General features: G+C 47.5%; 1 protein-coding gene across 2 annotated transcripts in view; it reads right to left on the minus strand.

Moving 5' to 3' along the window:
- Positions 1–1,223: 1,223 nt before the first annotated feature.
- LRRC28 (leucine rich repeat containing 28) overlaps positions 1,224–23,396 on the minus strand; it is a 71,449-nt gene continuing 49,276 nt past the window's right edge. The window contains exons 5-9 of one of the 2 annotated variants that reach the window (XM_015424545.1): positions 21,957–22,163; positions 15,011–15,113; positions 12,305–12,480; positions 7,765–7,924; positions 1,224–2,419 (exon numbers count right to left, since the gene is read on the minus strand). In XM_015424545.1, coding sequence (XP_015280031.1) covers positions 2,347–2,419; positions 7,765–7,924; positions 12,305–12,480; positions 15,011–15,113; positions 21,957–22,163 — 719 coding nt within the window. In that variant the 3' untranslated portion in view covers positions 1,224–2,346. Of the gene's footprint in view, positions 2,420–7,764; positions 7,925–12,301; positions 12,481–15,010; positions 15,114–21,956; positions 22,164–23,396 lie in introns of both variants that reach the window. The other variant, XM_015424546.1, reaches the window with a different exon arrangement.

Raw genomic sequence — 23,396 nt, forward strand, 5'->3', positions numbered from 1 at the left:
GTCATGGCTGCATCAGCAGGTTGTCCCTCCCCCCCTTCCGTCCAATAACCACCCCAATGGGCAGGCGGACCGAAATGTCTGCTCATCAGTCACAGTTCCTTGCCCGTCCAGAAAGGAGAGAGTATCCCAGGCGAATCCAAGGAAGAGAGAAGAGCTCCTTGCCTTCAGGGAAGGGATCTTCCTGCTGGGGGCTTTTAAAATTCTATTCCATCCTATTCTGGGAGGAGCTTCCAACGCTCGGTGTGCAAGGCCGGGCATGGAGGGGGGGGGGAATCAAGGAGCTCTTTCTTCCTCCCCTCTGAGTCACCTGGGAGCTCTCTGTACTTCTGGGGAGGGCAGGGGAGAAAGGAAAGGGCTTGGCCCGTGTATCGGCCTTCCCTGCTTGTCGGAATGCATAGGAAGGATTGGCTTGGGATTCTCAAGAAAAGACAGCTTTCGCGTACCCAGGCTCTTACGGGGGGTGAGAAGTCAGGATAGGACCGCTATGGTCTGCAGCCAACAACTTATATTTCAGAAGTCCCCCCCCCCCCCAATCTAAAAAATAATTTTCTTGTGCACGACAGGGTTACAATTAATCCCCCTTCTTCCACCTGGGCTCAATGCTGGAAGGATTTTTTTTACGGGGGTGGGGAATTAAAACCGTGCTCCTACCACTTACTGTCTGCCAGGGTTCTGGGCGATACCGTTTCACTTTGGTCTGCACTGTACGTGGACTGGGTCGTGTTTGAGCTCCAGGAACTTCCCGTCCCTCCCTTAAGGAAATCACCTATGAGGGTGACGGGCTAAGGAAAGATTTTTGGCACCCGGCACCCCACGCAAAAAAAAATGCCTCCCTTCTAGGCAACGCTAACATGTCTGCCCTTGCCACTAACATGGCAGGTGTTACTGTATCCCTGGCTACACAGGATGTTCCCAAACCGCCTTAAATATGCAGTTTTTGAGATTCTGATCTTTCAGCACGTTGACTTCCCAAAAAACAAAAAGCCTCGTGTGTCAAAACCCACAAGCAATTTGTGGTTCTCAACTACACCAGCAGCGACGCATTAAGAAAAATAAATATCTGTCAACTGTCTTAAGTAGGGCTCTGATTTGCTCTTTTCTTATTTCTAAAACCAAAAAGGCAAATCGCTCCTTCCTTCCAGGCTTCTCTCTAGCTTTTGTGCTACTAAGTGCAAGGGAAAGTTTCCAAGAGGCAACGGCAAATCGCTCCTTCCTTCCGGGCTTCTCTCTAGCTTTTGTGCTATTAAGTGCAAGGGAAAGTTTCCAAGAGGCAATCCTCAGAGGGCAGGAAGAATATCTGCAACGTCCTTTTTCGATCCCAAGCTTTTTAAAAAAAGAGTAACATCAGGGGGGAAAAAGTGACTTTGTTTTGCTCTCCTTTTTACGGCCTCCTCTGAGGTCAGGACGTTCGACTGACGCTTCTTGGAAATCGACGGGAATTTTGAAGCTGCGGCAACTGTAGGCCGTACCCCTTTACATCTTACGACAAGCACCGTCTGCTTCCGCCTGATGCGTAAATGTTTTGCAAGTCCGCAGCAAGCGGAATTCAGTAGGCAGCCTTGCCAATCCAACCTATGGCCGTTTTTAAAATCCTTTTTACCTCCACAGGATGAAAAGCCAGAATCACCTCCAAATGAGACATTCGTGGCTGCTTGCCGTGGACTCATGACGACAATGAGTCCACCATTCAGGGTGAACTCCCAGCTTCCCAAAGAAGATTTATACTCCTCACCAACTGTCAAAAGGTCAGTTGGGGGAGGGGGGTTTGTAGAAAAAGGGAGAAAATATTAGAACCTAAATTGAAAAAAGAAGAAGAAAGCAGTGTTCTTGCCAGGAAAAATAAACTGTTACCTTAAATGGCTGTTCTCCTGTGAGTAGCAGTACATAGCCAAGAAGGAACATTTCTCTCTCTCACACACACACAAAAAAGTAACTTACAAGTTTTACAAATGTATTGTTGAATCAGTTTCTCACATTCAAATGGCTGACCCTGGTTTGAACAGAAATCTTGTGTGAATACAACCAGGATCCTAGGGTGTTCCAGAGGCTGTCTGCCCGTCTGATGTTTGCGTGTGTACATTCTGCCTGGAAGGGGGGACCGGGAAGGTGTTAACCTTTTCTAAAGCTGGAGCGTTCAAACACTTCCCAAAGGGCTTCTGCCTTGCATCCAAATCCGATATGGTGAGGATTTAAGTGGCTCTCTGTGTTCCCAGCTGGGCAACTCCTCCTTGCCGTTTCGGCACACGCGCACACAAACACAGACAACGGAGTATTCCAGCACCATCAGGAGATGCAGTTGAAGGCAGCTCCAAGCTGGCGATGCTCCTGAGCTGCTTTCAGTTTTTATCAGCTCAACAGGTCAAAAGTCTGCAGACATTGGGTGGAGCAGCAGTACGCCACAAAGCTAACACTCGTCCTCCTGGAACACAGAAGGGGGGGGGGGAAGAAAGCAGTCATTGGCTTAAGATTAAAACCCTGGCTCTCGTCCACAGCAGACAACTTTTCTGGGCAGTTAAAAACAGAGAGAGAGAGAAAATTAAACTAAGTACACAAAACATTTGCGCTTGTAAAAATAGCATAATGGTTTTCTTCCGTCAACACACGCGGAGTTCAGCTAAAATACTACAGCGGCTATTGTTACGCGGCTATGAGGAACACATCTGGAGAACTCCTCAGTTTCTGCTGCCCTTCAGGTTCTTAGGGGACAGGCTACACTAACTGTACTGCATGATGTGCACGGCTTTCCTTCCTCTGCCGGCTGACCTTGCCTAGTGCCCCAGGTCTAGGTTCTTGCAAGGGGACAGAGTAAAACCCTATTTAAAAGGCATGCCTTCCCCACAAATCAGTCCCAGAAGGAGTTCTGCATTATTGCCCTCCCCAGCCAGTCTCACCCCTTTCTCTTTCACTAAACCAGATAATTGTTCCTGCTCAACACTGCTTCAGGCAGGCCGCACGGGCTAGCGGCTAATGAAACAATCTACTCATTGACCTAGGCATCTTTTGCAATTCCTTCAACCCGAGTCTGAGCTGAATTAGATAAACTAGACATTTCAGCCCCACCCGTCTAGCGACTCAATTGTGTCTCCAGGTTTTCCTTGTGTCCATCCCTATCTATAGCATTATATATATGTACATAAAAACACAGCAAATGATGGTGACGTGTACTTCCTGTACATTTTCTTATATGCTGTTTGGAGGCAAGACATTTATTTAATTGCTTTATTTATATCCTGCTGTTCTCCCCAGTGGGGACCCAACCAATGCCCCCTCTAAGCTGTGCAGTCTTGTGAGCAAAAATTCTACTTTGTGGGCTCCTGTCATTAAAGTTGTGAGCAAACGATTTGGCTACTGCATCACTTAGTTTGCTCTGGAGCCATCCTTCCTGAGCTAAGGCAAAAATGTGTGAGCCAGAGGCTAAAAAACTATGAGCTGGCTCACACTGACTCAGCTTAGAGAGAACACTGGACCCAACCTAGCTTATATCATTCTCCCCTCCTGTTTTATCCTCACAACAACCTGGTGAAGCAGACTAGGCTGAGAGCGTGTGATTGGCCCATGGTCACCCAGCAAGTCTCTGTGGCGCAGTGGGGATTCGAACTTGGGTCTCCAACAATGTTCCCTCTAAGCTGTGGAGTCTTGTGAGCAAAAATTCTACTTTGTGAGCTACTGGCATTAAAGTTGTGAGCGAGCGATTTGGCTCCTGCATAAATTAGTTGGCTCTGGAGCCCTCCTTCCTGAGCTAAGGCAAAAACGTATGAGCCGGAGGCTAAAAAACTGTGAGCTAGCTCACATTAACTCAGCTTAGAGGGAACACTGGTCTCCAAGACTCTGGCCTACCACTCTAACCACTGTGCCACACTGGCTCTCTCGTCCGTGGGGTAACAAAGCCCTTTCGTGAACTTGCATTCTAGAGCAAAATTTGGAAACATCCCTCAAAAATGAGGCGCATAGCTATAAGGAAGGGGGAAAGGAGGTGGGGTTTACTCTCAATAGTGCATTTGGTGTTTGTTCCTTCTTCACAGCATCCACTCTGCCGTTAGGAGCAATCCTATCACGAGTGAATCCAGTTTAAGCCCACTGAAATCAACAGATTTACACTGAAGTCATTCTGCACAAGACTTCACTAAATAAGATTGAAGTTTATAAGATTATGCATGGAATAGAGCAGGCTGAGAGAGAAGTACTCTTCTCCCTTTCTCACAATACAAGAACCCGTGGGCACTCAATGAAATTGCTGAGCAACTAGAACAGATAAAAGGAAGTACTTTTTCACCCAAAGAGTGATTAACACATGGAATTCACTGCCACAGGAGGTGGTGGCAGCTACAAGCATGGACAGCTTCAAGAGGGAATTAGATAAGCGTATGGAGCAGAGGTCCATCAGTGGCTATTAGCCACAAGGTATAGATAGGAGCTCTGGGGCAAGTGAGGCTCTGTCTTCTTGGTGCTTGGGGGGGGGTCAACAGTGGGAGGGCTTCTAATGACCTGGCCCCACTGGTGGACCTCCTGATGGCACTGGTATTTCTAGCCACTGTGTGATACAGAGTGTTGGGCTGGATGGGCCTTTGGCCTGATCCAACATTGGCGTCTCTTATGTTCTCTTATATTCTTACTTGACTGTTAGTGTAGCAATACTCAAGCCGAGCCTTGCCTTCCTTGAATATCCAAGATCCCTCACAACGTGGCTTGTGTGCCCTGGTCCGATAAAAGGAACTGTTCAGCCAGAAAGGGTGGGTGCCACTGGTGCCTGGTGCCAGCAAGGCCTGAGATCGCATGAACCTTCCTGACCAAGTGGGCAGAAGTGGCGCAGGGGTGCCGCGGGGTGGTGGCAAGCAGGGCGCCGCCAGCCACACACAAAGCTGGCCTTCGCCACGCGAGGGTGAAACGAACGGTCAGCTGTTGTAATCGGGGCAGGGCTTTCTAAGAAAAAGGAGGAGGCCTCCCCAGAGCTGTGTTTTGAAAACTATCCGGCTGCTGTCCAAATGACTGTTCTCACGCCATAAAGCCTCTTGGTTTTTCTTTGCGTGGGGAAGTGAGGGGGCAGGCGACAACCTAAACGTCGAGGCACGAGCAAAGAGCATCGGCAGCAGAAAAGAAGCCAAGCACAAATCCACGTCATTCACTTGGATCCTCAGTCTGCTGAGGATTTTGTGAATGCTCTAGAGCACGGCTGCCTCAAACAAAGACATTAAATGCCCAATTAGAAGGCTTCAGGGCAGCCCATGAGGAGAAGTGTCGAACGGGAAGTCGCCCTGCCACAAGCTCCCTCGCTCCCTTAATTTCAAGAGAACGTTGCGCTCGACTGTGCTTGAAAGCGCACACCCTGTTCTTTGGGTGGGGTGCTCCGGCGTCTCCACTGTACCTCAAGCTGGATGCCAGTTGTGCAGACTTCTGGGGCTACTGAGACTCCTGCTGGCGCCCCCAACACCTGCAAGGAACTGGCACAGGCCAGGACTACAGGCGGGCCTCCTCCCGGAGCACCTGCCGCTGCATGTTCCCAGCACCACAGGCCATGGCCCAAACAAAGCCGGCTTTCAGTTTGGTGTCGTGGTTAAGTGCGCGGACTCTAATCTGGGAGAACCGGGTTTGATTCCCCACTCCTCCACTTGCACCTGGCTGGATGGCCTTGGGCAAGTCGTAGTTCTAACAAGAGCTGTCCTTGAAAAAGAGCAGCTTCTGTCAGCGCTCTCTCAGCCCCACCGACCTCCCAGGGTGTCTGTTGTGGGGAGGGAAAGGAGTTTGTCAGCCGCTCTGAGACTCCTTTGGGTAGTGAGGGGCGGGGTATAAATCCAATCTCTTCTTCTTCTTCTACCTCACAGGGTGTCTGTTGTGGGGAGGGAAAGGAGTTTGTCAGCCGCTCTGAGACTCCTTTGGGTAGTGAGGGGCGGGGTATAAATCCAATCTCTTCTTCTTCTTCTTCCCTTGAGAGCCAGTTTGTTGGAGTGGTTGAGTGCACGAACTCTAATCTGGGAGAACCGGGTTTGATTCCCCACTCCTCCACTTGCACCTGCTGGATGACCCTGGGCAAGCCACAGTTCTGATAAGAGCTGTCCTTGAAAAAGAGCAGTTTCTGTCTCCAGTGAGTTTCTGTCTCTAAGTGAATTGGATTCGCTTCTGGAAGTGTTTGTCAGCCGCTCTGAGACACCTTTGGGTAGTGAAGGGCGGGGTATGAATCCAATCTCTTCTTCTTCACGCCAGCGTTGAATACCGCAGGTGAAAGCACTGCCCTGTCACTTCTTGCATCCATTTAAGAATATCGGCCCTGAAGGAGTGTTTCCAATAGGAGGAGGGAGGAGGAGGAGGAGGACTGGCACTCGGGATCAATGAGAACAAAAGCTGTGGGTTCCCCGTCCCCCCCCCCTTTTGGTTAGGAAACTGGATTTGGAAAGATTAAAAGGAGAGGTATGGAAGGCGGCGCTTTCCGGTTTCCTCCTCCAATTGTTGACTTTCGCAGAAAAAGAACCGTGAGCCTAAGGAGGCACTTTCGCTCCGCACACCAAGACCGAAAAGCCTCATTGTGGGAAGGGCTGTGGCTTTATGACACTGTCACGGGGAGGGGCTGTGACTCAGTGGCCGGGCATCTGCCTGGCATGCGGCAGGCCCCGGGATCGATCCCCGGCATCTCCAGTTTAAAAAGCTGTAAGTGATGTGAAAGACTGGAGACCCCGAGAGCTGCCGCCAACCTGAACGGGCCACCCTGACCTGCTCTGATGCGGCATAAGACAGCTTCGTGTGCTCGGTATTTCTCGCTTGAGAAGTAGCAGCTGATCGCTTTCTCCATCTCCACTGCTTCTCGCTTTGGCGCCCCGCAGTCAGAGCTACAAAGGGCTGCGTCCTCTGCTGCCGCCATTCAGTGACAAATTGTAGAGCAGAGCATGATTTTTCTTATTTGCGTAAAAACATACAAATGCAGTGCTTTTTTGTAAACGGGGGAAAAAAAGAAGGTGCTAAAAGTGCTATTACAAAACAATCATGTTTAACACAGCTGGGCTGAAGCTGCAGGTCCTTCCGAGTTCTGAAAATACCTGCCCGCTCTTGAAGAAAAAGGGAGTTTCTGTTTCTCATGGGGTGGGGGGGATTTATGTTTGAGCATGGTATGTTAAATGCACAGGGGACACATCCAGAATGCCTTCCCTACCCTTCCCCATCTCGATTCCCTCTTGGTTTCATACAGGGGAGCACAAACGAATCCCAAAGGACACGCCTACTTCTCAGCCAATGGCAAAAAAAGTCCATCTTCAGAGACAGACCCTGCAAGAAGCTTGCATGCAACTGAAATCCCTACGGACCACTTCAGCTAGTCCACTGCGCAGCCAGTGTGGCGTGGTGGTTAGTGCAGGACAAGGGGCTGGCGGACTCAGATCCCCTTCTCTGCCATGGAAGCCTGCCAGGTGACCTTGGACTAGCCACACACCTACCTCAAAGGATTGTTGTGAGGGTAAAAAGAGAGAGGAAGGCAGGGGATAAAAAGTAGTTAAATAAAACAGGATATAATTTTGATTGAGGGCGACTTAAATATTTGCACCGATATTGCTTGCAAGAAACAGAAATAGGAGACCATTTGGGGGGGGGGGGGGCATAGACCGATTATGCCGCTTGCAAGAAACACAGAAGTTTTAGGCACAGAGATATCTCTGTTTTGAAAAGACAATGTTCACGAGCAGGTCATTATAAAACCAGTAACACCCACATGCCGCTAGCCCTATGCAGACACTACTTTCCCCTCTAGCCAAGACCCCAGGGTAACTCCCCCCCTGCAATTACCCCTGATGCAATCCAGCCATCGGTGTTTCTCTCAAGGGGAAGAGCTTTGGGTAGACAATTGTAAACATGGGTTGGCTGCAGCGGTGGCAATGTCCCAGAGGGCAGCGCAACAGTTCCGAGAGACTTCTAGGTAACGAGATTGGAGTCAAGAGCTGGAGATCTAGGCGGGAGGGGACAAAAGAAAAAAGCAGAGACTCTGATCACGACGACTCTGAGACAATATATTAGTGGCTTTCTTAACCAAGCAGAACACACCCCAGGTTAAAACCCCGTCACGTATTCAACAACAAAAAACCCCAACCACAAAGGTTTCGATGGTGACTTGGAGAACGAAACACTGAAAGGGGGGAGAGTGCCGTTCACTAAGACTGTTCCTCTCCAAGAAAACTCTCCAGGGCAAGATCAATGTTCCTTCTAAGCTGTGGAGTCCTGTGAGCAAAAATTCTACTTTGTGAGCTACTGGCATTAAAGTTGTGAGCAGGTGATTTGGCTACTGCATAAATTAGTTTGCTCTGGAGCCCTCCTTCCTGAGCTAAGACAAAAATGGGTGAGCCAGAGGCTAAAAAACTACGAGCTAGCTCACACTAACTCAGCTTAGAGGGAACACTGGGCAAGACAGACTATCATGATATGACTTTGGGCCAGTACCTAGAGCATGCTTGGAAAGTAAGTCACACCAGTTCTGTGGGCTGGTTCTACTGCATTTGCAAGATCGTTCTGAAAGCCGGGACAAAGCTCCAAACTTAAAAAAAAAAAAACTTAACAAGGATTTTCGGCGCTCTGTCCTTTCATCACTGGGGCTTCTGGTCTCCAATGCCTTCCGGCTTCAGAATGCTAGCGAAACAAGTGATATAACTTGCCTTGTACCCAAGACATAGACCGTGAGGTACATGGACGAGACCCCCTAAAGACCGGCTCCTGGGTTGATAGCTCCTCTGCTGTCATAGAGAGTGAGGACTGTGAGGTTGAAGGGATTCAGGCTGAGGAAGGCAGAAATACTCCCTCGGAAGGGACTTCTTCCTTTCACGGCATACTGAGGATATCCCTCTGGGGTTGGCCGTGGGTAAGCCTTTGGTAGTGGAAGATTTGATCATCAGGATTATAGACAGGAGGCTCTGTGAGGGCATTTTGACCTCATGGTGATGTAGGTAAGGGTAAGGTGATGCACAATGAAGAAAGCAAACTCTATGCTGGGGATTATTAGGAAAGGGACTGAAAATGTGACAGCCAATATTATAATGCCCCCTGTAAGGATCTATGGTGTGGCCTCAGATTTAAACAAGGAGGTGCGGTGGCTCAAGTGGTTAAGACGCTGAACTGCAGGCTGTGGAAGGTCAGTAGTTCAGCAGTTCAAGACCCGGGTGCCGCAAGACGGGGTAAGCTCCTGTCTCTAGTTCCAGCTCCTGCCAACCTAGCAGTTCGAAAGCAAGAAATTGCAAGTAGATAAATAGGTACCACTTCGGTGGGAAGGGAACAGCGTTCCGTGCGCCTTGGTGTTTAGTCATGCTGGCCACATGACCACGGAAACGTCTTCGGACAGCGCTGGCTCTTCGGCTTTGAAACGGAGATGAGCACCGCAACCCTAGAGTTGGATTCGACTGGCTTTTGAGCAAGGGAACCTTTACCTTTACCTTTAAAACAGTAAAACATCCAGATCAATCTAATTAGCTATAGGTGGCGCTAAAGTCCTAACAGAACCGCTGTCTCATGGGGGAAAGGGCGCAGGAAGGAGGAGGCTGGGAGTGTGAAGACGGGGCCGCCTGGTGGAACAGCTCTGTCTTGCACGCCCTGTGGAATTGTTGTATATCCCGCAAGGCGGGGATGTGACTCGGCAGAAAGTTCCACCGGGTAGGAGCCAGAGAAAGCCCTGGTTCTGGTCGACGACATCATATGGAGGATGGCCGGAGCCCCTTTCCTATGAGGAAAGACTGGAGTCTAGGACTTTTCAGTTTAGAAAAGAGACAACTAAGGGGGACATGACCAGTGTTCCCTCTAAGCTGAGTTAGTGTGAGCTAGCTCACAGTTTTTTAGCCTCCGGCTCACACATTTTTGTCTTAGCTCAGGAAGGATGGCTCCAGAGCAAATTGATATATGCAGCAGGCCAAATTGCTCGCTCACAACTTTAATGCCAGGAGCTCACAAAGTAGAATTTCTGCTCACAAGACTCCACAGCTTAGAGGGAGCATTGGACATGACAGAGGTTTATAAAATTACACACAAGGCAGAGAGAGTGGACCGAAAGAAGTTTTTCTCCCTCTCCCAAAATACTAGGACTGGATGGTCGATTCAGGACAGACAAAAAAAAGCACTTCTTTACTCAATGAGTGATTAAAATGTGGAATCGGCTGCCAGAGAATGTACTGACGGCCACTGGCATAGATGGCTTTAAAAGCCAGATTCATGAAGAATAGGTCTATCTGTGGCTACCAGCCCTGGTGACTAAACAGAACCTTGGCGCTCAGAGACTGTGAATCTCTGAATCCCTGTGCCAGAAGGCAACATCAGGGGAAGGCCTTGGCCTCTATGCCCTGTGGTTGGACCCTCCAGAGTTAACTGGTTGGCCGCAGTGTGAGACAGGATGCTGGACTAGAGGGACCACTGGTCTGGTCCAGCAGGGCTCTTATGTTCTTATGAGAGGTTAGAGATTTATGCACCACGGTGGCCTACCCTTTAAATAGCCCGCAAAAGAAGTACGTAACATTACTAGTCATAAGATCTTTTCCCTGTAGATGAGTGCCAAATCCCCTGCAATGTAACACACGTAGCTTTGGGCCAAACATTCCAACACTGGCCTAAAGGAGAAATAGCTGCAGCACAAAATGTATTGAGCGGCAGACTGTTTTCTTGGCAAATGGTCTCTGCTAGCTTGGACTGACTCCCAGCTATCCTCTTCTCCTTTGACCCACGGGGGAGACTGATGGCACCTGAAGACTTTGAGAAAGCTCGATATTCAACCGTCGGGAGTCAAAGCTCTACATGGCAACTTGGTGCAAGACAAAGGGGGGGGGGGCATTCTTCAGACAAAGATCCTAAAATGGGGCAGACATCAAGCAGCTCATCTTCTTTGCAGTTGCAACAACTGCTCTACGGTTCTTGCTCAACTGCAAGTTGAGTCTTTGCTCATCTTGTGAAGTCTAAGAGCTTTCATATTTATTCTTCCTCCTGAAGCTCCTCCTTCTTCCATGTTCTGGAGGGTCTAAATACGATGGCTACACTAGAGGGGTAAAGTCAACAGCGCCGGGCAGGGGTGGGGGCTCTGCTGAACTCACGGCATGCACCACCCATCATGGCCAGCCCCCGCCCACCTTACTCTCCCAGTTTTGGATGCTGCTGCTGAGAGAAGAGCTGGCCCCGCCCAGCCAGTCAATGAGGTGGACACGGAGGGATTTCCCAGATCTACGCAGAAACAAAAGGGGGTCCAGAATCTCAGAGCCACTTCTCGGGGGGGGGGGATAGCCGAGTCAGCAGGCAGAGACGCTGGCATTTTCTCCGAAGGAACTACAGGTCCTACTGAAGCCACAAACCCTTCTGGTACAACACAAGCATTCCCCACCCCAATGCCCGGGGCTTAAATCCCAACCGTCTTCCCACCTTTTACTGCCTCAATTGTTAGGGACAGCCTGGCCATATACAAGGAAAGTTCCCAGTGGGACAAGGCTCTAGACCAGGGGTGTCAAACTCATTTGTTACGAGGGCCAGATCTGACATAAATGTCATTTGGTCAGGCCGGGCCATGTGTGCCATAAAATGTAATGCCAGGAGCCGGAGACAGAAACTGTATAAAGGACACAGGCAAACCCAATTAACGATATTATTATTGACTCAAAAGACAAACATGCTTAAAACAGTAACACTCTTACAGTATCTCCCTTATGCCCACCCTTCCGCTTCCACCGCCCGTTAGACATCAGCACTGGGACAGTATACAGGGACATAACAATGCACAGCCTCTGTCACCTGGCAAGAAAGGCAAACGGTTGCTCTGGGCTGGGTAATAGTCCTGGATGAGCCGATTCTGACCTGCTGACCATACGTTTGACACCCCTGCTCTAGACGGCTGCAGGCTGAGAGGAACAAGTCCAGTCGAGCCCCTGTAGCTCTGCCAGTGCTCCTGGGATTGCTCAACTCGGACCTGACCAGGGGTACCTATGACGGGTGCTGGGTCCACTGCTGCCTCTACTGGCACTGCTGCCAACCGGTGTTGGTACAGAGCCACCGCAGGTAAGCAGACACCCACTGTGGGTACTGCTAGCCAGGTCTGTCTGAAACGAGCTGTCATTTTAACTTCCCAGTCAGCCTCTGTCAATTTCTTTCCAACTGAATTTTCTTCTCCAACATTCAGCACGCTCGTGTCATTATCCTCCCCCCCCCCAACTCATCTTTCCCCTTTACTAGGTTTAATTTCCCCTCCTCTTCCATTCCTGATTTCCTCGTAAATCCCCTCCAGACTGTGAGAAAGCACAGGAAAGGACTAAGGTCTGACCATCCACCCATTTAGGTGCTTGAGGATGTGCAATAGGATTGATCACAGCTCGGCTACCTTTGAGAAACCCGCAGTAGGTGTTATGCAGTGTCCGCATGGCCATCTCTTGCAAGGGCAGGACGGGGTCCAAGTGGGTCCCGATCGACTTCACCTCTGCTGGGAGAAAAACAGTCAGCTGCCCCGAAGAAAAGGAGAGAAGCTTCACCTCTGACTTCTGAACAGGAGAACCACAGCTGGAGAAACAGTAGTTGAAAAAGAAGACTGTTTCAAAAGGGAAATGACATTGCACAACAAAGTCATCACCTGGTCTATCCCAGAGACTTCCTTCTGCAGTACGCTGCTTTTCTAAAGCAGCTCTCACTCTTATACACATCCACACACATGAAATAGCCCAGAGGAGGCCTACTTTCACAAGCCCCACGAATGAAAATTGTGCAGCTGCACAAACACTTAAAATACATTACAAACAATTACAAGTTATGGGATTGTAAATGTATTTGGGGGCATACGTTCTTAGGTGCAACTTAATCACTCTTAAGTGTACACTTAGTGTGAAGAGGCTGGCCAAATTCTAACTGGTCTGAACAAATTTAAGCTTTACCACTGCAATGGGATTCCAAGAGAGATTTTCAAAAGCCCACTGAATTCAACCCCTGGATTCGACTAAAACCTGCATTTCCCTCCCAACAACCTGCTAGGCAAATGAAAACGAAAACCTGCCCTAGAATAAAGGTAAAGGTTCCCTTGCTCGAAAGCCAGTTGAATCCGACTCTAGGGTTGCGGTGCTCCTCTCCATTTCAAAGCCGAAGAGCCAGCGCTGTCTGAAGACATTTCCGTGGTCATGTGGCCGGCATGACTAAACACCAAGGCTCACGGAACGCTGTTACCTTCCCACTGAAGTGGTACCTATTTATCTACTTTCAATTTCTTGCTTTCAAACTGCTAGGTTGGCAGGAGTAACTACCACTTAATTTTTACAGATTTGTGCAATACCCTTCTCAACCTACAGAGCTGTCCTTAAAATTGTCATTAGCCTCAATGGACATCAGACAGATGGGCACAGGACTTCTTCAAAACTTCCTTCTTGCAAAGGTGGCTTTTCCCCAAGGTGAGGATCACATTATCCTACACTGGTGGCGCAGCTGGGCGGAAGTGGAAGTGACAGTGTCTACAAAGTTTTGGCAGAACACAGGAGACTGGGGTTCAAATCTCTACTCAGATGCAAAGCCCAGGAGGCCTTGGGGGGGGGGGAGTGGTTCTCTTTCAGGCAACTGCAGAAATCACTGACTAATGTCCTCAATCTTTGGGAAAGGGGCAGGAAAAAGAAATCTAGACTGTTGAATACCACTTGGTGATCAAGTGTTTGGATTTGGAAACACTGCCATAGGCGGCGCTGAGTTTCATGGAGACAGCAGGTGATAAAGCCGAAACAAAAACTAACCAAGGTTGTTAGCAGCTGCCCAAAAAGAAAAGAAACGAGAGGCAAAATAGCTGACTGCAGTCATTACATCCCAAACGGTTTACTTAATGGTCATTCATTTTCTGCCTCCCAAGTCGTGGTTTTGGATTCGCGAAAAGCAAGTGAGCACTGATGAACTTGCTGTTTCTGTTGCACAAAACAGTCAAAGGGCTTTTGGCAGTTCTCAGTTCAGAGAACGTCCTACGCTTAAGCCAATAGAAACGAACACATAATCAGCGTTCTCATGCCCGCTGACAAAACTCTTGTGACAGTGAGATAGAGCTCACTTCCGTGACTCCTACTCCAAACACACTCACTTCCAACAGCAGGTACTCATGAGTTCTGTTTACACAATCACCTCGCAGAAGACAACCCAGCCCTTCAAGAGGGTAGACCTGCCATTACCACTTTTGTTAATGTGCATGCTTTCAAGTTTTGCCAGGTGTGCCTAAAGCATACAAACGGAGCCTTTTAAGGTACAGATTACTCCAAAATTAAACCGAGACGTGCAATTCTGTTTGCCAAGGGAATAAAATTTTTTTTGCCACAAATTACTGTCTTGATGCAACAAGTCAATAAGAACCTACATGTATTTTATCATACACCCTTACTGCATCTAGAATACTTGTTGCTAAATGTTGGAAAACCGATAGCTTACCTACTAGAAAAGAGTTAATCATAAAAATGTGTGATGTGGCAGAAATTGATAAATTGAATATGATACTTTTAGGAAAAGATGAAAAAGCTTTCCAAAAAAGATGGTACAAAGTTAACAAATGGTTGAGAAACAATGTTTAATGTAAACTCCAAAATTTGATTTATATACTGCAACTTTGTTTTTCTCTTTGTAATGTAAAAATCATAAATAAATCTTAAAAAAAAAAAGAACCTACATGCCATTCCATGCTGAACAAACAGTTCAGCAAAATGCTCTTAGAGATATTTGGCCTCAAAAAAAGTCCAGAGAACAGTCCGTTTGATACAGCAATTCCAAAATTACTTATGAAATAACAAACTGAGTCAGACTTTTATTCTGTTGGCACCACGCTACCCGTTGAGTGTGATCACCCAAAAACGTCCTATAATGTCAAAGAAGTGGACAGCCTGTCAGGAAATGAAATCCTAATACTAATGCTGAAAGTACTGAATGTTCAGAAAATTAAAGCAGGAGATTCAGTGAACTGTAGGGAGCCGAAAGTCAATGTCATCCTTTCAACATGTGAGTAAAAGCCACTCAACGTTGCATCTGAAGAAGGCAGCCTGCGTGATAAGCGTGCGTGCGACAACTTGATCCGAACACTTACCCACTACAACCGATGACTTTATTATAAAGGTAAGAGGGAAGCCCTTTCAAGTAAACGTTGTTATCCACGTAAACATACTGCAGTTCTCGGGAACGACCTAAATCTGGATTTGGGAAACCAAAGAGGGGATGAAGAAATCAAATTCTTGTTAGAAATCATGGTATATATGGACAAACCCACCCACCACCGCAATCCAACGAGGTTCTGTGCAAACAGGGACTACTGATTAGGAATGGCTTGTTAGTGAAACAGTTGGGATTTGTGCATAACAAAATCCTTCTGATATAAACCATTGTTCAAGTCAAAGTCATTCTCCCATTTCTCACTCGCAAGACATTTCGTTTTCTTGGATTACCTCTTAAGAGCCCCATGAAATGATGAAGAAAGGAGGGTAAAGTGATGCTTCTAAATTTCCCAAAGGTACCGTATTCAGAGGACTGTCGAGTCTCTCTCACCCAGTAAGATTGTCCGATTAAAAACAACCAGTGGTGCTCCTAGTGGGGAAAAACCTGTGCTCATCTTTGTGAGTGAAAAAATTAATATCGACCACAGGTTTGATGCACATACATCCTTCACAAGGAAATGAAAATGTTTTACTCTCAGTAATAGGAGTTTTGCTGCTGGATGTCAACAGCCATTTATAGGGAATACCTTTTCAGTGCAAAACCGAACTTTGGGGAGCTGTTCTCGTCAAGCCAAAAAACCCTGACTTCTTGCAGAATCAGCTGGGGGGAAAAGAAACAGGGCAGAGCACCAGGATCCAAACCCACGATGCCTCTATCGCTTTGAGGCAGTTGTGCACCAGTCTTGCCAACAGACACAAATAATAATTGTATGCCATCATGTCGCAATGAACTCATGGCGACGGACCCCCCGACCACAGGGTTTTCAAGGCAACGGATAGGCAGAGTTGGGTTTTGCCGTTGCCTTCCTCTGCACAGCAGTTCCCGTGTTCCTTGGCGATCTCCAATCTAAGCACTAACCGTGGCTGACCCTGCTTAGCTTCCAAGCTCTGACAAAATCAGGCTGGGCTGAACGGATATGGGTCCTCAAATACAGTACGGGTGTTTGAACTGAACTGTGCAACTTAAAACCAAACACAGAGAGCTCCCTTTCCATGACCGTATTTCGTTAGGAAAATCTTTTTGCCCTCCTTCGTCTTTGTAACATCCTCCCCGATCAAGGGTTCTGATGAGCTCAAAAGCAATGCACGACTTTGCGTGTCACCACAGTTGGCCCCAATAAAAAATATCACAAGACTTTTGTTTCGTGTTTTGGATTTTGAATGGGCCAGCACAGCTAATTACAACTCCCCCCCCCCTTTATTTTCCCACGTGCAGAATCTTTTCCTTTGGGAACCTTTGGGAACTGCAGAACCTTTGGGAAATCTAGAAGAATGCAGCACAAGTAAACCATTTGGTGAGTCCTAGAGAATAATCTCCAGTTCCTGTTTTACTGAAGAGACGTTTCACAGACAAGCCCTCAAGCAGCTAAGAAGCATTCAGATACACTCAGCAGTAGTTGTTGCATTTAGCATGTGCTACTTGTCTCACCTAAGCCGCTCAGAGACAGACAGCTGTGCCAAGGAGAACCTCAAAAAGATTTTCTAAACATTTGGTAGTTACCACTGTAAGAGGCCCTTCCCACCTTCCCCTGCCATTAATTTTTAAGCTTCTCATCATGCAATAAACATCGCCAAGAGCTCTTTGCTCAACGCATTCCCTTCTGGACTTAGCAGAGCAAGGAAGCTGTCCATCTGAAACTACAAAGCGAGTTTTCATGTGGCTTTCCTAAAGCACTTTTTAAAAAAAGTTTCCACTCGCCTCCTTCCAGAGCGAAAGATCAAAGCCCTTCTGCTAGAAATGACCAACTGCTTCTGAGTCCTGAACAACGCCCCCAGTTCAAGTTTTTCTCCCTCCTCCTCCATGTTTTAACCTCAGGGCACTGGCATATGCTTTCCACATGGCTGAAGATGGAACAGACATGCTTGTGCATCTCTCATGATGTTCTTTAACTCCGTTGTGAAAGCGAACACACAAGAGAGGCATACGCTGTGAGAGGATACCCCCCCTGTTTATCACACATGGGGCACCAGACCTTCTCGTCTAGCACCAAATGCATGGATACCCACTAGGGAACGCTACTATTAAAAACATTACCATAAAAAGAATCTTAGCCATGCCATCCTACGGCCACCTTTCTCAGAAGTTCAATGCTCACCGCAGCATCTATTTTGGAAGTTGTGGCAAACAATGGGTTGGAGTCAGACTAAAATTCCCAGTGGCAGAATCGAACCCCCACAAAACGCTGCTCCTGGAGGACAGAAGACCCCCGATGAATAAGAATCGGGGGGGGGGGGGCTTGCAGCAGGAAGAGGGACTTTCTTGCCGATTTAGTTTGGATCCAACCCAATGGTTTTCCGCAACCAGTGCCCCAAAAGAACTGCTTTTCAGTTCAGCTTTGTATTCGTTTCTTGCAAAGCTACTGACCACTTTTTTAAAAAAATCAAGCTGAATCAGATCATGAGGTTTAATCAATTGATTAAAAGGTTACATATGAACAACAGTAATCTTAGAGATGTATGCATGTCTTTGCACCGGGCAGAGGTATTTCTTCTCTGAACCTGAATCAGAGAACACCTGATATGGCACCAGTGGCCTGCAGCATTTATTAAGTCCTTGCAGTTAATTCTAAAGAGTTCTGATGGATAAACTGGAAATACCTTTTTAAGTTGTCAGAAGGAACTAAGTGTTGCAGCCCTGCTTTCGTCTATAAAACTGTACTCTTCGACAGATGGACACCCATCTCAGTCACCTGACTTTGTTTTAGACCAGCTTTCTTCATGCCACATGGCCTGCAGGTTCAAGCAAAGAGGCACAGGGCCCACAAAACCGTTTATGCTTCCCTTCTTCCGCAACTTTCTCTTCACCCTGGCTTTGGTGAACAGTGGCATGTGGCATAACATCCTGGCTGCTACTCGAGGGAAGTGTACTAGGAGATCCATTTGTACAGCACAGTCTTTCTTTTGTGAACAGCAACCCCTTCTTTGTGCCCCATACTTGAACCTGCTGTACAAAATGGTTTTCCAAACTTGCTTGGATAATGACTGAGCAGGATGCTGGACTAGATGTCCTGTGTGGCCCCTTACAACAGTGATTCTATGATTCCCGACGTGGGGATTCAGGGACTCGCCCTTCAATGGCTTGCCTCTTTTCTCCAAGGTCGGGGACAGAGAGTGGAAATCGGGGAACAGCGGTCCCAGAGGCACCCACTTGAATGTGGCGTTCCTCAGGGGGCAGTGCTTTCCCCGATGCTCTTTAACATCTATATGCGCCCTCTCGCCCAGATTGCCAGGAGGTATGGGCTGGGCTGTCATCTTTACGCAGATGACACCCAGCTCTATCTGATGTTGGGTGGCCGGTCGGGCTCCGACCCTGAAGATCTACAACAGGGATTACAGGCTGTAGCTGAGTGGCTCAGGCTGAGCCGGTTGAAACTAAACCCAGCGAAGACGGAGGTCCTGGGCCTGAGTCGGAACGGTTTGGGGTTGGGGCTCCCTCTCTCGACCTTCGATGGGGTACCTCTGGTGCCTGCGTCGGAGGTTAGGAGCTTGGGAGTGCTCCTGGACTCCTCCTTAACAATGGAGGCCCAGGTAGCAGCCACTGCCAGGTCTGCATTTTACCATCTAAGGCAGGCTCGGTAGTTGGCTCCCTTCCTCGACCGTGAAGATCTGGCTACAGTGATCCATGCGACGGTCACCTCAAGGCTAGACTACTGTAACGCTCTCTACATGGGGCTGCCTTTGTCGCTGATCCGGAAGCTGCAGCTGGTGCAGAATGCGGCGGCTAGGCTGCTGATGGGCCTCCCCAGGTGGGAGCACATCAAGCCTGGGTTGAAGGCACTGCACTGGCTGCCTATAGCATACCGAATCCGCTTCAAAGTGCTGGTACTTACCTTTAAAGCCCTATATGGCCGGGGTCCGACCTACCTAAGGGACCGCCTTTCCCCGTATACACCCCCAAGAGCACTTCGGTCGGGGACCCAGAGCCGTTTAGTGGCCCCGGATCCCCGAGAGGTACGATATGCTGCAACCCCGGAGGAGATCAGGGCCCTGCGGGATCGCATGCAATTCCGCAGGGCCTGCAAGACAGAGCTCTTCCACCAGGCCTTTATGTAGGGGCCGCCGCTCCCACCACCACCACCAACGGTGGAATTATCATCAAAGTTGGAGAGCCCTTGATAACCCGGCGGTAAGGTGAACTACATGGCAGCAAGACCAGCCAATTAGCTCAGACTATTTCTGCCGGAAGATACTACTACAACAACAGCAGACCATCTTGGAATTTAAAGCACTTTAATATTATTAACAGTATGTTATTGGTTGTGATTTCGTGATTTTACAGGATTTTATTGTACTTTATGTATGGGCTTATGCCCCTGTAAGCCGTCCTGAGCCCTCTTGCGGGGAGGGCGGGGTAAAAATACCTAAATAAATAAAATAAATAAAATGATTCCATGACTGTGGTCTATACTGCTGTGTATAGCTTATTGTAAGTAGGATCCTATTTATACAGTTTCCCGACTGCTTTAACATGTCATGTGACTAACTTATGTGATGCTTCAGTTCTTTCTGGTGGTTCCAGACTCCTAAAATCTTAATGAGCTCCCGGAAGAGATCAGGGCCCTGCAGGATCTTATGCAGTTCCGCAGGGCCTGCAAGACGGAGCTCTTCCACCAGCCCTTCAACTAGGAGCCGTCCCCCTCCCCAATAATTAATTGTGAGCCCTGCCCTCCGGAACTATCATCAACAGCCTGAGCCGGCCACGTAAGGAGCGGATCAACAGAACAGGACATCAATTGCTGCCGCCGTCACCAAATATCGTTAGCATTAATTTTGCCAGACCCATTGTACCAGCACTTTACATCATCTGGACTCTTTTAGATGGTTTTATGATTGTGTAGCCTGCCTTGAGTCCCTGAGAGAAAGGCGGCTTATGAATAAGGTAAATAGAATAAATGTAAATAATGTAAATAGAATAAAACAAAATTTCTAAAGAAGCCTACTAAAAAGCAATTTGCCATGTGATTAAGAAAAGCAACTGTTCTAGTTTAGCTATTTCTTTAAAAAAAATATTAAAATTATGATTTATCACCTGCCGCCTGAAGAGATACAGTCCATTCTAGTTCCTTAGGAACTAGGGAACAATGCAGAAAACTAAGGCAGGTAAACAAATAATGCAGAAAGAAGAGTTGCAAGGTAAAGCCAATGCACTAAAAGCAGATGCTACCTACGATGATCATTGCAGTAGACTACTCTGTTGTAAAGGTGCCCTTTCCTGGGCTGTTCGTTCTACGGCAGTTCTAATCTAATCTCTTTCGAACTCCCTGCTACTGCCATCTGCCTCTGGCGTAACCAGCATTCTCAACACGGCTACACTGAAAGGTGCAAAGCCCTGTTCGGAATATGATTCAAAATCAGCTTGGTTTAGGCGAAGAAACTTGTTTCTACATCAAGAGATGCTGTCGACAACCATAAAATAAATGATGTGGGTGTAATTATACATTATATTAAAATATTTGCCAGAGTCTAAACAGATGGAGCTATTTATTCGCCTCAATGAGAACATTTATTGTAGACCCAGAAGCCACCAAATCTAATTTTAAGGCTCCCTCCCCCCCCTTTAACATGTTAGATGACATTTTTAATGTAGGTATATAATTATGACCTGCCTTGTGGAACTCAAACTGCAAACATGTGGAAAGACGGCTTGTGTGTGTATCTGTGACCATTTTGACCAAAATACGGCTAAAGTCCTCTGTGAAGAAGCCTCTCCTACACAAGGGCAAAAAGGAGGGCTTTCACGGAGACCATTCACCGGGCTAGACAGCTGAAACCCAAAGCCACGCACAATGTTTACTTTATTTTTTTGAGAAATCACGACAGTCTCTCCGGACAAATCTCAACAGAAGGTTTCAGTCCTCATCTCAAAATCTTTAAAAATGGGGGGTCCCAAACTGTTCCTACAACATTGTTTTTTTTAAAAAACAACACATCCCTCTCCTGTGGCTATTAGCCACAAGGTATAGATAGGGGCTCTGGGGAAAGTGATGCTCTGTCTTCTTGGTGCTTGGGTGGGGTCAACAGTGGGAGGGCTTCTAATGTCCTGGCCCCACTGGTGGACCTCCTGATGGCACTGGTATTTCTGGCCACTGTGTGATACAGAGTGTTGGACTGGATGGGCCTTTGGCCTGATCCAACATTGGCATCTCTTATGTTCTTATGTTCTTATGTAATAAGGCACCTTGGGAGCAGAAGGACCTAATGAAATTGATGGGCAATAGTTTCAGGACGCACAAAATGTAGTAGTCCATTACTGGATGATCAACTAAACCTTAGGATTCACTGCACGTCAACGAGCACAGGTGGCTTTGAAAAGCAATTAGACAGGTTTGTGGAGGAGAGGTCCGTCAATGGCTACTAGCTGCGGTGACTAAAGGGTACCACCACACCCAGAGGCAGTTAACCTCTGAATATTAGTGCTAAGAGGCAACATCAGTGGAAGGCCTTGGCCTCTATGTCCCATTTGCTCGCCCTCCACAGTAACTGTTTGGTCACTGAAACAGGAGGCTGGACTAGACAGACCACTGGTCTGATCCAGCTGGGCATGACTTGTGTTCCTACGGATGCCCCTATTTAGGAAGCACACCGTCTCCCTCTTTTTAAAAAAAAAATCTAAAACCAATCTTAATAGGTTTAACAATTTAATTCTAGCTACCTCAGCAAAACAAGGGATGGTTCAAGCAGGAACGCTATTGCTTAAAAACGCTGTTGCGAGCAGAGATTTAAGAATACTGATGGATCAAAAGAAAAGCAGACCTTGGAACAACATCAGAACAAAAACAGAGTCCTGCATGGCTCCGTATATCAAGAAAGGTGATTACTCACCCAGTGGCAAGAATGCCAGGCGGTTTCCAGCCATGGATAGCTCATTGAGACTGGGGAGCTGGCAGAGGTGACGAGGGACACACCACAGATGGTTCCGGTCAGCAGTCAGGTACTGAAGAGAGAGGCACATATGCAGCCTCTCGGGCAGAGTTATTAAATGATTGGTTGAAATGTCCAACGTCTGCAGCTCTCGGAGGTCTCCAACCTCTGCAACCAAAACAGGCAATATTACTGTGTGCAATGTTTTCACATCATTTCAAACACCAGCTACACTGAAATAAAACACAAGGAGGGAAAGTAAGCATTTTACACATTGTAATTTCCACTATATGTACCACCCAGTGCCATTCCCGACATCTGTGGGGGCTATCAGAGCAATACATGGGGCCACCGATACACAACCAGCATGCTGCAATCAGTTAGATGGGCCCTGACTGATGCACAAGTAATCTAAGTGACCACTAAGACTGGCAGGTCTTTGAACAGAGTCCCAAACATTAAGAGAGCCAGTTTGGTGTAGTGGTTAAGTTCATGGACTCTAATCTGGGAGAACCGGGTTTGATTCCCCACTCCTCCACTTGACCTTGGGCAAGCCATAGTTCTGGCACAGCTGTTCTTGAAAAAGAGCAGTTTCTGTCAGAGCTCTCTCAGCCCCACCTACCTCACAGAGTGTCTGTTGTGGGGAGGGGAAGGGAAAGGAGTTTGTAAGCTGCTCTGATACTCCTTTGGTAGTGAAGGGCGGGGTATAAATCCAATCTCTTCTCTTCTCTCTCTAACTGTGGACAATACTCTATCAAGCCACTAGGGATACCTAAGGTATTACAGTGCACTGTTTCTATGACTACAATTTCAGTTCCATAGATCAGCAAAAGTCTACCTTTTGGAAAAAGGACAGCAGTTGAGATTCTGTTAAGCTCTACCCTTAGCTATTGTAAGTTCTTTGCTTTAAAAACAGCACCACACAAACATGGTTCTTTGACATTCACAGTACTTTTGAGAACAATTTTGAATAGCACCTTGAAATTTTCGGATGAAGAGTGGAATTGGACTTTGGTAAATAAGTAAAATCACTTCTGCAACCTTGCAGTAGCATTTAGAGGACTGTTTCTAAAGTTGTGCCAACTTCTTTTAGGATGCGTGCCCGCTACCAGGTAAACAAAAAACCTATGTTAATTTGAAGCTCCATTAGACACAATGGAGAGAGAGGGAGAGAAAGAGAGGTGTACAGAGAAGTTACATATCCACAGGGAGGGGGAGGACAAGAACCAATATGAAAACGTTCTTGTCAATTCTCATGAGTTTACTGCAAGCTTCACCGTGTAACTTCCAGAGTTGTCTTGAAATGTAATGCTGCAAGACTTGCAATAAAATCACCGCCATCACATCTTAATTAAAATAAGATGGCTTCCGGTGGCCCTGATAAAGGAGAAAGCAAAACAC

This window comes from Gekko japonicus, unplaced genomic scaffold (assembly GCF_001447785.1).
Source record: "Gekko japonicus isolate JY-2015 unplaced genomic scaffold, Gekko_japonicus_V1.1 scaffold361, whole genome shotgun sequence".
NCBI lineage: Eukaryota > Metazoa > Chordata > Lepidosauria > Squamata > Gekkonidae > Gekko > Gekko japonicus.